This window comes from Enhydra lutris, unplaced genomic scaffold, assembly GCF_002288905.1.
Source record: "Enhydra lutris kenyoni isolate GAN:26980312 unplaced genomic scaffold, ASM228890v2 scaffoldscaffold35, whole genome shotgun sequence".
Taxonomy (NCBI): domain Eukaryota; kingdom Metazoa; phylum Chordata; class Mammalia; order Carnivora; family Mustelidae; genus Enhydra; species Enhydra lutris.
The window spans coordinates 4,485,085-4,500,711 of NW_019154119.1; the positions used below are offsets into that span (position 1 = coordinate 4,485,085).

The 15,627-nt window shown below is 41.6% G+C and overlaps 1 protein-coding gene across 3 annotated transcripts in view; it reads left to right on the plus strand.

The window, feature by feature from the left end:
• Nucleotides 1-600: 600 nt before the first annotated feature.
• Nucleotides 601-15,627, plus strand: part of LOC111154089 (ATPase family, AAA domain containing 2B) — a 156,874-nt gene continuing 141,847 nt past the window's right edge. For all 3 annotated transcript variants that reach the window (XM_022513459.1, XM_022513458.1, XM_022513460.1), the window contains exon 1: nt 601-1,111. In XM_022513459.1, coding sequence (XP_022369167.1) covers nt 896-1,111 — 216 coding nt within the window. In that variant the 5' untranslated portion in view covers nt 601-895. The remainder of the gene's footprint in view (nt 1,112-15,627) is intronic.

A 15,627-nucleotide genomic window follows, 5' to 3' on the forward strand; every position in this document is an offset into this window, starting at 1 on the left:
TTTGTATACAGACGCAGGGGCCTAGCGTTTGTACTTCCTTAAACTTAACATGTGCCAGAAGCCGCATAGATCTATTTTACTATAGTCTTATTTTTACAGCCACGAAAAGTGAGACTCAAGTTCGGTGTCCTGCCTCAGGTACCTCTGGGATTTCCAACTCAGGTCACCGCGCCCTCGTGTCCCCGTCTATCTCCCGCCTTTGCCGGTCGTTCCTTGCTCCATCCAGCCCATCTGGGGCGATGGTGCAGATGCTAGGGTACTAGGGCCGGGAAGGGAGTGACAATTCCAAAGACAACACCCGCGCTCTTACCCCCAAGCCCCTTTTGGTTAGTCCCATCCCCCTCCCGGACTCCCGGCCAGACCTGGAAACCATAGAGCTTACACAGCCCAGAGCGTCCCTTCTCGGGCAGCCGAGCGCTGACGCCGCGCCGCTGGGCGGGGTCTCCTCGAGGGGCGGAGGGAGAGGAGGGGGAACCAGGCAGGAGAAGGGCTGGCCAGCCTTGCAGCGCCCCGCAGCGGCCACGGCCGGAAGCACGGTCTCGTCGGCCCTGCGGCGCTGGATCCCTGACGCACGGAGCTCGAGAGCGAGAGCGAGAGAGAAAGGGGCAGAAATGGCGGCTCCGCTTGGCTCCCGCTGAGGAGGGTGAAGCCGGTGGAGGGTCTGAGCTGTCGGCCTGGAGCATCGCTCCCGCTTCCCGCTTTCTGCCTTCTCACGCCTACTTCTCTTCCTCTGCCCTACTCTCGCCTGTCCTCGTCTACGCTCCGCAGAGTGCGGGTCGGCTCGTCTCTCCCGGCCCGGCTCCACTGGCCCTGATTGCCCGGCCGGCGGGCCGGCCTTCCTTGGCTCTCCCGGGCGCGGCGGGCGCGGTGTGGACCCCGTCCCCCTGGCTGGACCATGGTGAACACCCGGAAGAGCTCTCTGCGTCTTCTCGGGTCCAAGTCGCCTGGGCCCGGGCCTGGGCCTGGGGCCGGAGCAGAGCCTGGGGCGACCGGAGGCAGCAGCCATTTCATCTCCTCTCGGACCCGCTCCTCCAAGACCCGCGCTGCCAGCTGCCCCGGCGCCAAGGCCGGGGGAAGCGGTGGCGCCGGCGTCGCTCTAGAAGAGGCCCGGGTAAGAGCGCGGCGGCTCGAGTCCGGAGGCTTGCGAGTGCCGGCCCAGCCGCCGGGGCTTTGTCTGGCCGGGTTAGGGCAGGAAGCCTCCAGTGGAGACCGCTTGGGCGGCTGGAGACCGGGTCTGCGGGTGCGGTGAAGGATGGCACCCGGCTAGGTAGGGCTGCGACAGCTTTGCTGGTCCGGCTCTTTTGTGTAAGGAACAGGACTGGAGTGTGGGGGGAGAGAGCTCTGGGGGGTCTTTTCGGGGACATTAGAACGGTCTGCTTTCGGTGTCCTTGCCGTGCCTTAGAGGGGGAATTCTAGGGAAGCAAGAGCGGAGGGCCGGAGTCGCCGGGTGGAAGGGCTGGGGAAGAGAAGTGAAAGTTTTCTGCGGTGTCAAACCCTTCTTGTAAGTGTGTCAGCTCCTGCCGGTGTCTTAACTCCAGCTTACTCTCAAACTGTTTGGGGGTGGTTCAAGTTGGTGAGGAAGTGAACGGAGAGCTCCAGTTGGCAGCCAGGCAGGGATGCTGAAAAAAGTTTGTAGCTGCTCTGACACCAACTTTAAAAACAAAATCGACGCTATCGCTTCTCCAGGCAGGAGAGATCAAGCATGATTTTGTGGCTGGGGAACCAGCCAGCTAGCTAACCAGGGTTCTAGCAGGGACCCAGTAGAGCTTTCCAGTAGAGCTTCAAGTCTCAAAAGGGGCATGTCGAATGTTTTGGATTGTACACACTGTCTTCAGGTTGTTTGGTTTCCTGGATGTCTGCATTTTTGTTTTGGGAATAGTTTATAAAAGGTGAACTAACACCATGGTCACACAGTCGCAGACGTGACATTTGAAGAAGGCTGGTGATTTAGTTTTTTTAAAAAGTGGTTGAAAGATCTTATTTTATAAAACTCTAAGCTAGCACTTGTTTTGTCACTTTAAGGGAATGGATAAGTTTGTGTTAGGAGGTTGGTTATGAATTCAGAAAAGAGTATTGCTTCTGTCTAGCAAGAGGCTAATTTACTGAGACTAATTTGGCTGGAAATTGTTACTCAATTAAAATGCTCCTTTGATTTCACACCATTTTATTATTGTGGGAGGGAAACAATATTTTATTTTCTATGGGGTCTACAAGATTATGGTTTGTGTGTGCTTTTTCTCTATCACATACTGTTCAGACACTAATCAGAATGAACTGACGGAAATAATCATATATTTTTCTGTACTAGCCTGAAATATATTTATTGTATCTCTGAAAATATATTTGGTTTTTATTTTGCTAGAAGTCTGGAAAACATTTTAAAAAACTGTCTTGTTAGACTCTTTTGGGGCAAACATCTCTTAGGTTGAAATAAAGCTAAATCTGAAAGTTGTGCAAACTATTTAGAATAATTATTTTGAAAACTTGGCATTTTGTAGAAATTACTCCCAATGTGTACAAGCTTATTGACTTTCTGAAGCTGACATATATTTTAAAACAGAAGTAAATTTAAGAAAGGTCTGTCTTCTACACCTAAGTACAAGTAAAATGTTTAGAGTGTAAGCATTTAATTGTAGTATAATGGTTTGAATGCCTAGTCTATTAGAGCAGTATCTAATTCATCTGAAGCAATTAGCTCATCTGTCACTGATCAGTTTGTGGTCCCATTTTTGAATTCATGGATATCATGCTGTCCTTACCCCCTGAGGAATAAGGTGAAGTAATTTGTCAAGCAGCTGTTACGGAGATGTTAAAAGGCAAGGAATCGATAATCTAATGTAGAAATGAATGTTTGGTAGCTTTTAAATTGCTGGAGGAATGAAAGGCAGTACAGCTTTTTCTAGAAGGATGCTAATGAAACTTTGTTTCAAGGATCCCTTGAAAATGTTTTAAAAGGCTGTAAATAACAGGCTAATGAAGATTTACTTTAAAATATTTGTTTTTCTGTTTTAGACTTGTCTTCTGGCTGTAGTAGATGATAGAATGATCTAATGGCTTTCTCTGAGAAATTTAAGAAATTTACTAATCCTGTCATTGGTCCTTTAAAAGTGGATAAGTTATAATTCTGAGTTTAAGTTATGGACTATATATTTACGAAGCAATTTCTGAATATTTCGTTGTACGTATTTCTAAGGTGGGTTGATATGAGTGTGGTAAGGTCTTCTCTCAAGTTTATTTTATGAACTGCAAGAATTTAGTACTCTTTCCTGTGTATTTAAATAGGCACCCTCTGTGTCTTTGGAGTTTTAGCCATTTGCTAGTGTTTGTAATGACTTACTTGTTGGAAAATGGAGTTGTTCATGCTGTTGCTTTAGGAGACCCTTATTTTTGTAGGAAGAAATGTGTTCCTTTTTATAAGATACATAATTAAGGAGGTCCTCCTTTTTCTTCTTTTATGTTCTTCACCTGATGCTGATTTCTTCCCTTATTCCCCTCAACCTCTCTGGATGCTTTTTAGATTTCATGTGCTGTTTAGAGTTACTTCATTTGCTTTAAAAGTCATAGGACCATGAGCTGTGCCAATAATTTTGCCTCCCCCCCCCCCCCGTATGTGTAGAATTGGGAAATACACATATGATACATTTTGTAGGTTATGGCCATGATTTTCTTGTGCCTACACATTTTATTTTTTATGATTATTTACTTATTTATTTATTTGAGAGAGAGAAAGAACATAAGCAGGGGAGGTGGCAGGCAGAGGGAGAGAGAGAAGCATGCTTCCCGACAAACAGGAAGCCTGATGGGGGGCTCGATCCCAGGATTCTAGGATTATGACCTGAGCTGAAGGCACAGCCCAGGCGCCCCATGCCCACACTTTTTAAATGTCAACTTGATTTATGTAGTTAGTTGTGATACTCTGATAACTGGGTTTTTTTGTTTGTTTAGTATGTATAAAATTTCACCTCTTTTAGGTCAGTTAATATGATCAATTAGCATTTATTTGCTCCACCAAAGAGTCACTCTCAGCAGACTAATATTATATTCACAGAATTGGAAAGCAGTTTTTGAAAAATATTTCAGCTCTTTTTTTATTTCTGTTAGGCCTGTTTGCTTTTGACTTCATCACTAGTGTGTTATGTTTTTTGGGAAGGTTATATAGTACATTCTGAGGCCCCATCTTTGTTGAGAGGGTTAAAATAAGTATTTTGAGTAACTTTATAGGTAAACTTGCTTTATCTTAATTTCATTAAAACAAGTCTTTGAGTCCTTTTTTAGTATGCTCTTTTATCACCTTGTACTTATTCTTTTCCAACACCCATGCATTTACCAACATAATAGAAGCAGAGTGGCAGAAATTGATGGTTAAACATGAAAAAGAAGTCTGAGAGCAAAATGTAGTAATGCATAGAACACTCAGATGAGTAGGGAAAAACACAAGTTCTTCAGAGTAGAGCAAGTTTTTCGTCATATGTATCAGGGTCTTGAGTAATGTGTTAAACAATGTCCCCTGTTACAGTTTTGAACCAAAATAGCTGTGGAGTTCATAGGGATTACCTGTGGTAGCCAACTGAAAATGCAACTTTATTTTTTAATTTTATTATTATTATTTTTTTAAGATTTTATTTATTTATTTGACAGGGAGATAGAGAGCACAAGTAGGCAGAGTGGCAGGCAGAGGGAGAGGGAGAAACAGGCTCTCTGCTGAGCAGGGAGCCTGATGTGGGACTCTATCCCAGGACCCTGGGATCATGACCTGAGCCAAAGTTAGCCGCTTAACCGACTGAGCCACCTGGCACCCTATTATTATTATTTTTAAAGATTTTATTTATCCATTTGACAGAGAGAAAGAAAGCACAAGTAAGCAGAGCTGCAGGGAGAGGAAGAGGGAGAAGCAGACTCCCCAATGAGCAAGGAGCCCCATGAAGGGCTTCATTCCAGGACCTTGGGATCATGACCTGAGCCAAACACAGATATGCCCAACCGACTGAGCCACTCAGGCGCCCCTGAAAATGCAACTTTAAACAATTCAATTACTGGCCATTTCTGTAGTCTAGATAGAGTTTCAGTTTTTAAGGTCATGAATGAAACTTAAAATATCTGTATCAGTGAATCCATATTAATTCCTTAAAGCATTTTCGCTGGCACGTAGTCTTTGTAACCATTCTTTGATAGGTCCTTGATTGCATGTTCCTTAAATACCTAATTATAGATAAACCTGTATAGCCTCTAGAAACCAGCTGGACGGGTAATATAGGATTATTACTTGTTAGGAGGGCTAAGGCCCAAACCAGTAGCTTAGCATGAATGAAGAGTGATCCTGTTTCTTCAAGGATCCACCTCAGAAATGTGCTGTATTACTCTGAATTGTATATTTGGCATTTCTTTTCACACATACACAATGAAATTTCATTTGTGTGCCCTACTGAGTTGATTTCTTGGTATTTGGGTTTTGGTCTTTTATTGGGACTATTTTATCTTTGTTATACCTCTCTGCTGTGGGAGGATTTCATGAAAAATGAGCTATTGAGTAAAAGGCAGTTGGGATTTTGGGATAAAAACTTATACGAAAGTACAAAGTTAGAGGGGAAAACCATACATAAAATGTTGTGTTTAAATATAAACTAGAGGGGCGCCTCTGTGGCTCAGTGGGTTAGGCCTCTGCCTTCGGCTCAGGTCATGATCTTAGGATCCTGGGATCAAGCCCTGCATCGGGCTCTCTGCTCAGTGGGGAGCCTGCTTCCTCCTCTCTCTCTGCCTGCCTCTCTGCCTACTTGTGATCTCTCTGTCCAATAAATAAATAAAATCTTAAAAAAATATATAAACTAGACAGTTTTAGAGAGTTATGTTGTGCGTGGCTTACATCAAATAATAGAAAAGACATCTAAAAGGGTGCCTGGGTGGGTGGCTCAGTCGTTTGCTCAGGTCATGATCCTGGGGTCCTGGAATCGAGCCCTGCATTGCGCTCCCTGCTCAGCTGGGAGTCTGCTTCTCCCTCTTCCTGCTCATTCTCTCTCTCTCTCTCAAATTAAAAAATAAATAAATAAAAGATTTAGACTCTTACAGCATATACTCAAAGGATATAGTAACAAATACAAATTATAAATAAAATAAATAAAAGATTTTATTTATTTATTCATTTATTTGTCAGAGAGAGAGAGAGAGAGAGAGCACAAGCGGGGGAGTGGCAGGTAGAGGAAGAAGCAGGATTCCAGCTAAGCAAGGAGCCCGGTGTAGCGCTCCATCCCAGGACCCTAGGATCATGACCTGAGCTGAAGGCAGGTGCTTAACGGACTGAGCCACCCAGATGTCCCAATAAATAAAATCCTAAATTAAAAAAAAAAAGAAAGAAAAAGACATCTAAATTCTAAATTACAGTTACTAGGCTATAATTTGTATTTGTTACTACATCCTTTGAGTATATGCTCTAAGATTCTAAACTTCAGGTGCTTTTGAACTTTAACTATGTTGTATTTTTTTTTTTTTCATTTTTAGATTGTTATTTTAGTTTCATCTGGAGGTAGAATATGTATCTTTGGTTAAAATTTTTCTCCCTTGGGGGTATCTGGCTGGCTTAGTTGGGAGAGCATGAGACTCTTGATTTTGGGGTCATGAGTTCAAGACCTACGTTGGGGGTAGAACTTATTAAAAAAAAAAATTCCTAGACTTTTCTATTAGAATAGTGTATAAGCTTCAGGAGGGTAGGCACTGTATCTTATTTCCCCTCAGTTGCTGTATTCCAAGGGGCTAGCGCCACATCTGACACATAGAAGATGCTCAATACATTTCTGTTAATGAATAGTGTGTTAAGGAGCCAATTATGTTGTGAAAATATGGATGTTTAGAGTTTGAGAATAGAAGATTAAATACAGTTCCTACTTTTAGGGGTATAGGTATACACATAGTATACATACAAGAAATTATTAACAAGACAAGTCAATTCAAGTAGGGGCTAAATGAATGACACAGATAATCAATGGGGTGAGTTCTAATCCTTTACTCAGTGTTTTGAGTGGAAATGTTTGAGGTCCTTTAAAGACAAAAATTGTATTTACAGCTGTTTCCTGAATGCCTGCAGTATTGCCTGCCAAACATAGTGCTCAGTAAATAATTTTTGAATGAGTGAATGGAAAGTATGCTTCATTTTATTTATTTTATTTATATTTTTATAGCTATGCCTACTCTTTCTTTCTTTCTTTTTTTTTTTTTTTTAAAGATTTTGTTTATTTGTCAGAGAGAGAGAGAGCACAAGCAGGGGGAGTGGCAGGCAGAGGGAGAAGCAGGCTCTCTCCCGAGCAAGGAGCCCGATGTGGAACTCGATCCCAGGACCCTGGGCTCATGACCTGAGCTGAAAGTAGATGCTTAACCCACTGATCCACCCAGGTGTTTCAAGTATGCCTCATTTTAAATTGTTTTCATGTTGGGGCACCTGGGTGGCTCAGTGGGTTAAAGCCACTGCCTTCGGCTCAGGTCATGATCTCAGGGTCCTGGGATTGAGCCCCGCATCGGGCTCTCTGCTCAGCAGGGAGCCTGCTTCCTCCTCTCTCTCTGCCTGCCTCTCTGCCTACTTGTGTTCTCTGTCAAATAAATAAATAAAATCTTTAAAAAAAATTATTTTCATGTTGGCAGGCTTTACTTTAGCTGTATTTACTTGTTGCATTTTGCTTTTCTGCCTATTAGTGGTAGCCTGATAAGGAGGGTAAACTAAGGTTTATTTATTTCATGCCAGGTGTTTAATGCTGTCTCATTTAATCCCTGCAACCCTGTAAGGCAGGTGATGGTACCCCCATTTTACAGTTGAGGAAATGAGTTGTCAAAAAGGTTAAATGGTGTGTAGAAGACCAATTAGGTAATAAGTAGTAGGTAATAAGTAATATTAAATAGGTAATAAGTGGATTTCATATTTAAATCTAGTTCTGTTTTCTCCACTTTGGTATCTGTTTCATCTGTACTTATCACTATTCTTTGATGCTGTTCAGTCAGTAGTTTCCACAAATATCTGGCAAAGCAAAGAAGGCGGCTGGTGTGCAGTCAGGAAATTCTCTACATACTGTGTATAGACAGATTTTTACTAGACTGTCTAGAGTTGTGTCTTGGATTGTATTGGGACTAAAAGTGGGAATAGTGGCCTATAGGGATATGAAATATTGGATAGTGATTTTCAGTAATTGCTGCCTTACTTCAGGGGGTGGGTGTAGGAAGACAAACAGATACGTTGTAGAGAGATCATTTTGCAGTATTGTAAAGATGACTGGGGGAAAAAAATCCCTATAAAGAGAGCACTGTGGTCTACAGTAGAGGTGTACTTGTGCTGCCATCTTTCCCTTCTGCTCTGTGGTATTTGGCAAAAGTGTGTACATTTTCTTTTTTATAAAACATCTAAAAAAAGATATTATTTATTTATTTGAAAGAGAGAATAAGAGAGAGCCAGCGTGAGAGTCGGGAGGGTCAGAGGGAGAAGCAGACTCCCTGCCGAGCAGGGAGCCCAATGTAGTACTCAATCCGGTAACTCCAGGATCATGACCTGAGCTGAAGGGAGTTGCCCAACCCACTGAGCCACCCAGGCACTCAGTGTGTACATTTTCTTTTATGCTCTGAGAATCTGTTTATTTGAGGGGGTAGGTAAGTGTTTTCCATTTGAAAAAAATGTGTCATGCTTTAAACCTCTTGAAAAGAGATTATATAGCATACTTATACAATAGAGATACATACTAGTGAATTAAACATGTTTAGCATTATTAGTTTGTGTCTGTATTCTAGGACCCAAATTAGAATCTCTGGACCAGTGGTGCTTCACATCCCCATAAAATGATATGTTCTCTGATCTTGCTAGACAGGAACTTGGAGAAATTCAGCTTAACTTTGGTGGTGAGGTGTGCTTATTCCTTTGTTTTTTCATTCAGTCAATAAATATTTATGAAGTACAACTACATTAAAATGTAAGTGGGCAAGTGTGGGTAAGTATGGGCAAGCATTTTTGTCTTTGGTTCACTCTTACAGGACTGCCATGTTGTAAAAAGTCAAGGAGGCGCCATTCACCCTGTAGTCTATGTGAATTGTATCCCCTGGAATTGTGCACTGCAGTCTTTTTATGTTATATGCTGCAGTTAACATCCTCATACAACGTCCCTTGAGGACTTGGTATAGGAATTTTTTTTTTTAAAAGATTTTATTTATTTATTTGACAGGCGGAGATCACAAGTAGGCAGAGAGGCAGGCAGAGAGAGAGAGGGAGAAGCAGGCGTCCCGCTGAGCAGAGAGCCAGATGCGGGGCTCGATCTCAGGACCCTGAGATCATGACCTGAGCTGAAGGCAGAGGCTTTAACTCACTGAGCCACCCAGGTGCCCCGGTATAGGAGTTTCTTTGAGATACCCAGGAGTGGAACAGAGGATACATGTATTTAAATATTACTTCACATTTGCTGCTCTGGTCTCTACTTCTAAGAGTAGTTTATAGGAGGTCCTATATCCCCAGACATCTGCCAGTATTTGGGAATATTTAGCTCCCCCCCACCAGGATTCTTATGGAATTTTTTTTTTTTTTTTTACAGATTTTTATTTATTTGACAGATCACAAGTAGGCAGAGAGGCAAGCAGAGAGAGAGAGGAGGAGGAGGCAGGCTCCCTGCTGAGCAGAGAGCCCCATGTGAGGCTCGATCCCAGGACCCTGAGATCATGACCTGAGCCGAAGGCAGAGGCTTTAACCACTGAGCCACCCAGGCGCCCCTGGAATTTTTATTTATTATTTTTTATTATGTTTAATTAGCCAGTATATAGTACATTGTTAGTTAATACCTAGCTTTTTAATTTCTTTTGTTACTAATTTTATGAACAACACTTTATGTCCATAGTAATGTTTTTGATTGATTATTTGATACTTAAATCTTGTCTCTCTCTCTTTTTAAAAGATTTTACTTATTTTGCAAGAGAGAGCATGTGTGCACCAACGTTGTGGGGGGGTTGGTAGCGGGGGAAGAGGTAGAGGGAGAAGCCGACTCTCTGCTGAGCTGGATGTTCAAGGATGCAGGACTTGATCCTAGGACCCTGGGATCGTGACCTGAGCTGAAGGCAGACGCTTAACCACTGAGCCACCCAGGTGCTCTCTCTCATCTCATATTAGGATTCTACCTAATTCTTTGTTGTTCAAATCTTCCTGTTGTGTATATATATGTGTGTGTATATATATATATATATCTAGATATATATATATATACGTGTGTGTGTGTGTATTTAATTTAATTTAATTTAATTTTTTAAAGTAAGTTCTGTACCCAACCTGGGCCTTAAACTTATCACTCCAAGATCAAGAGCTGTATGCTCTACTGACTGAGCCAGCCAGGAGCTCCCGTATATCCCCCTGTCCCCCCCTTACTTATTTTAAAAAAACTTTATTTTGTTTTTAAGATTTTATTTATCTGTCAGAGAGAGTGTGCACAAGCAGGGGGAGAAGCAGGCAGAGGGAGAAGCAGGCTCCCCACTGAGCAAGGAGCCCAGTGAGGGACTCCATCCCAGGTTGCTGGGACCATGACCTGAGCTGAAGGCAGACGCTTAAATGACTGAGCCACTCAGGCATCCCTCTATATATTTTTATTTTTTATTTTTTAAAAAAATTATTTATTTGAGAAAGGGAGAGCATAAGCAGGGAGAGCAGGAGGGGAGAATGAAGAAGCAGGCTCCCCTCTGGGGAGGGAGCCTGATGCGTGGCTCAATCCCAGGACTCCCTGAGATCACAACCTGAGCTCTAAGCAGATTCCCAGCTGACTAAGCCACCCGGGAGCCCTCTCCCTATATTTTTAAAGAAACTTTTTATTTTAGAATTGTTTCTAATTTCTTTTCTGCTTTATTCTAGATTCAGTGATTGTCAAGAAGTATATTGTTTACTTTTCCAAACAGTGGGCAATTATTTTATAATTATCTTTTTGTTATTTACTTCTAGTTTAATACCACTGTGTTCAGAGAACATACTCCTTATGATTTCAGTCTTTTGAAATTCTGATTTATATTTGTCACCTTATTTATGATTAGTTTTAGTAAATGTCCTGTGTATATTTCAAAAGAATGTGGATTTTGCATAGATTATGTCAATAGGTCATATTTATGAACCTTCTGATTTTATTTTATTTTATTTATTTATTTATTTAGAATGGGAGGGAGAGAATGGGCAGGGGGAGGGGAGAGAGCATCTTAAGCCGGTTCCACTCCCAGCACAGAGCTTGCCTTGGGCCTGATCTCAGTGTCATAAAGCTTTAAAACTGGCTCCCCATCCAGCACGAGTGAGCCCAGTGTGGATCTCCAGTGGGGGGGGGGGGCTTGTCGAGGGGCTTGATCTTATGACCTGAGCTGAAATCAAGAGTTGGATCCTTAACCTACTGAGCCACCCAGGCGCCCCGTTCTTTCTAACTACATGCTGTTTAACATATTCTGGTAATGTTCTACCTTCCTATCTGTATTGTCTAGAATTTTAGTTCTGACTTTTTTTGTGGGTATAGGTACTTTTTCTCTTTCTTTAATTTGTTTTTTTTTTCCAGTAGGAATAAATTTTTTTAAGGTATCAATTTGATTATCTTTTTATATTTCATATTATCATCTTTTATTTGTCTTCTTTGTGAATACTTCCTCCAAGAATATTTTTAGTTTGGGACTTTTTGTGACAAACTCTCTGCAGCATTACATGGCTGAAAATACTTTCATGATGCTCTTTTATTAAAATAAAAAGTTGGCTGAATACAGAATTCTAGGTTTAATACTTAAAGAATATTACTTTATTGTCATCTTGTATCCAGTGTTACTCTTTAAGTTTGATGTTGGTCTGATTCTTTTGTAGGTGTTCACTCTCCTTTGAAGCTTATAGTTGTTTTTTTTTGTCCTTGTGCATACATTTTGCTAATTTTATTTTATTTTTTAAAGATTTTATTTATTTGTCAGAGCGAGAGAGCGCGCGCATGCGAGCAAGCATGAGCACAAGCAGGCAGACTGGCAGGCAGACGGAGAGAGAGAATCAGGCTCCCTACTGAGCAGGGAGCCTGATGTGGGCGTCGATCCCAGGACTCTGGGATCATAACCTGAGCCGAAGTTAACCAATTGAGCCACCTAGGCGCCCTGACATTTTGCTAATTTTAGGCATCGGTTTTTCCTTTACCTTTTTTTGTCAATCTTGGCTCTTTTATTCTGCGGTTTTTCATCTTTTTAAGACTGTGGTCAACTTATTTCACTTCATTTAATTTTAATTTTAATTTTTAAGTAATCTCTACATCTAGCATGGGGCTTGAACTCATGACCCTGAGATCATGAGTTCATGCTCTTTTGACCAAAACAGCCAGTTGCCTCAATTTTTTTTAAAGGTTTTATTTATTTATTTGACAGAGAGCACAAGCAGGGAGGGTAGAAGAGGGAGAAGCAGGCTCCCTTCTGAGCAAGGAGCCCGATGTGGGACTCGATCCCAGGACCTCGAGGTCATGACCTGAGCTGAAGGCAGTTGCTTAACCAGCTGAGCCACCCAGGTGCCCCCAGTTGCCTCAATTTATTATTTCTTAGTAATAATTTAAAATTATCATTTCTCAAGTATTACTTCTGGGACTCTCATTATTCAGAAATTGGCACCTACAAAAATTTTGTCCCTAAATTTACAATTAAGCAGACTGTTTTTAAGGACTTTTGATGGCATACTGGAGAAATTTACGACAGTTACTTTTTTTTTTTTTTTAAAGATTTATTTATTTATTTGACAGATTACAAGTAGGCAGAGAGGCAGGCAGAGAGGGGGGTAGGAAGCAGGCTCCCTGCTGAGCAGAGAGCCCGATGCAGGGCTCGATCCCAGGACCCTGGGATCATGACCTGAGCCGAAGGCAGAGGCTTTAACCCACTGAGCCACCCAGGCGCCCCAACAGTTACTTGAGTAAACAAGAAACTTACGGTTACTTAAGCTACTTGGTGTTCCTTGTGGCTGTCTTCTGTTGACCATTTTGGTTTGATTTCATTTTCTTAAGGCAGTGTAATATTCCATATATATAGATGCATATGTATGTGTATATACATACATATATTCATATGTACACATCTATCTATATATATGCATCTATATATACATCTCTCTATATATATCCCACATCTTTGTTCATTCATCTGTTGATGGACACCTGAGCTCTTTCCATAGTTTGGGTATTGTGCATTGCTGCTATAAACATTGATGTCCCTTTGGATCACTACATTTGTATCTTTGGGGTAAATACTCAGTAGTGCAATTGCTTGGTTGTAGGGTGGCTCTGTTTTCAACTTTTTGAGGAACCTCCATATTGTTTTCCAGAGTGGCTGCACCAGCTGAGCATACACTTATTTAGAAGTGGCAGTTCAGTTGAAAGTGGAAATTTTCTTTTTTTTTTTTTTTTTTTTAAGATTTTTATTTATTTATTTGAAGAGGGAGAGAGAGAGTGAGGGAGGGAGGAACACAAGCAGGGGGAATGGGAGAGGGAGAAGCAGGCTTCCTGTCAAGCAGGGAGCCTGATGTGGGGCTTGATCCCAGGACCCTGGGATCTTGACCTGAACCGAAGGCAGACGCCTAGCCACTGAGCCACCCAAGCGCCCCCCCCCCCTTTTTTTTTAAGTAATCTCTGCACACACCTTGGGGCTTGAACTCATGACTCTAAGCTCAAGAGTCGCAGGCTCTCCTGACTGAACCAGCTAGGTGCTGCAGGAAATTATCTTTCTTAACATTCTTTAATGTTGTTAATTGAGTAACTCTGTGTACCAGATAGACACTGAAGATAAAGGAGTACGTAAGACTCTAGGTCTTAGCTCTTTGACAAAATATTTCATTTTTATTTAAAAATTATGAATTACAAAATAAAAAAATTATGAGGGGCCCTTGGGTGGCTCAGTTGGTTCATGATCTCAGGGTCCTGGGATCAGCCCTGCATCAGGCTCTGTGCTCAGCAGGGAGTCTGCTTCTCCTTCTCCCTGTGCCCTTTCCCCTGCTTGTTCTCTCTCTCTCAATAAATAAAATCTTTAAAAACAAGTAAAATAAAATCTTTAAAAATATTATGAAAGAAGTATCTCAAGCAATATGGAAGTGCACAGAAAAAAATAAGTCCTTCCCCTCCTCCCCTGATTCCTCCAGTTCATTTTTCCTAGTGATAACCTCTGTTAAAGCTGATGCTCATCTTTCCAGACCATGGCACATGTATTTATGGGTGATTTATATGTGTGTCTTTTGAACAAATGGAATTATAATCTATATATTATTTGATAGTAAACTGTATATGTTTATTTTTTTCGTATTAGTCCTTCTTGATGACTTTCTAATTTTTTTTGTTGTGTCGTTATACCATTTATGTAACTGTTCCCTATTGGTACACAGGTTGTCATCGTGTTTTTAATATTATAAATAATATAGTAGAAAATGCCTTTTTTAAAATAGGTGAAGTGGAATTACTGGATCAGAGGCATGTATCTTTTAAATTTCTATAGGTTTTCCAGATTATTCTCTAAACAGGTTAAATCAATATGCATCCCATTCCCCAATACTCTCAGAATTGCTAAGTTTTTATATAACTTTTACTGGCTGATATAGGAGTTAGGCTTTAACTTTCTTTCTTTCTTTTTTTTTTTTTTAAAGATTTTATTTATTTATTTGACAGAGAGAGATCACAAGTAGGCAGAGAGAGAGAGGGGGGAAGCAGACTCCCCGCTGAGCAGAGAGCCCGATGGAGGGCTCGATCCCAGGACCCTGTGATCATGACCTGAGCCAAAGGCAGAGGCTTAACCCACTGAGCCACCCAGGTGCCCCAGGCTTTAACTTTCTTGAAGAGCAGAGACTGTCTTGTCATCAAGTATTTTTAGTATCTAACACAGTAGGTGCTTAATAAATTTTGTTTGTGAAAGAAATGAATTTACTAAAGAGAATTTTTAAAAAAAAGATTTTATTTATTTGACAGAGTGGGAGAGATTGCAAGTAGGCAGAGAGACAGGCAGAGGGGGAGGGGGAAGCAGGCTCCCTGCTGAGCAGAGAGCCCAGTGTGGGGCTCCATCCCAGGACCCCGAGATCATGACCCAAGCCGAAGGCAGAGGCTCAACCCACTGAGCCACCCAGGTGCCCCTAAATAGAATTTAATAAGCCTACGGAGTTATATTAATCCTGTAAGGCCAAGCAAGTGCCCTTATTTGAGAGTTTATCTGCCGTCAGTCTGTGGATAACGTTTGTACTTCTGACTGCCTCACTTGGTTCTTCTAAACAGTCTTAAGAGGTGAATAGTATTTTTTAATTTAATTTAATTTAATTTAATATAAACATATATATATATATATATTTTTTTTATTAATTTTATTTTTTATAAACATAGAATATCTTTTTATCCCCAGGGGTACAGGTCTGTGAATCGCCAGGTTTACACATTTCACAGCACTCACCGTAGCACATACCCTCCCCAATGTCCATAACCCCACCCCCCCTCACCCAACGCCCCCTCCCCCCATCAACCCTCAGTTTGTTTTGTGAGATTAAGAATCACTTATGGTTTCTCTCCCTCCCAATCCCATCTTGTTTCATTTACTCTTCTCCTACCCCCTTAACCCCCAATGTTGCATCTCCTCTCCCTCATATCAGGGAGATCATATGATAGTTGTCTTTCTCCGATT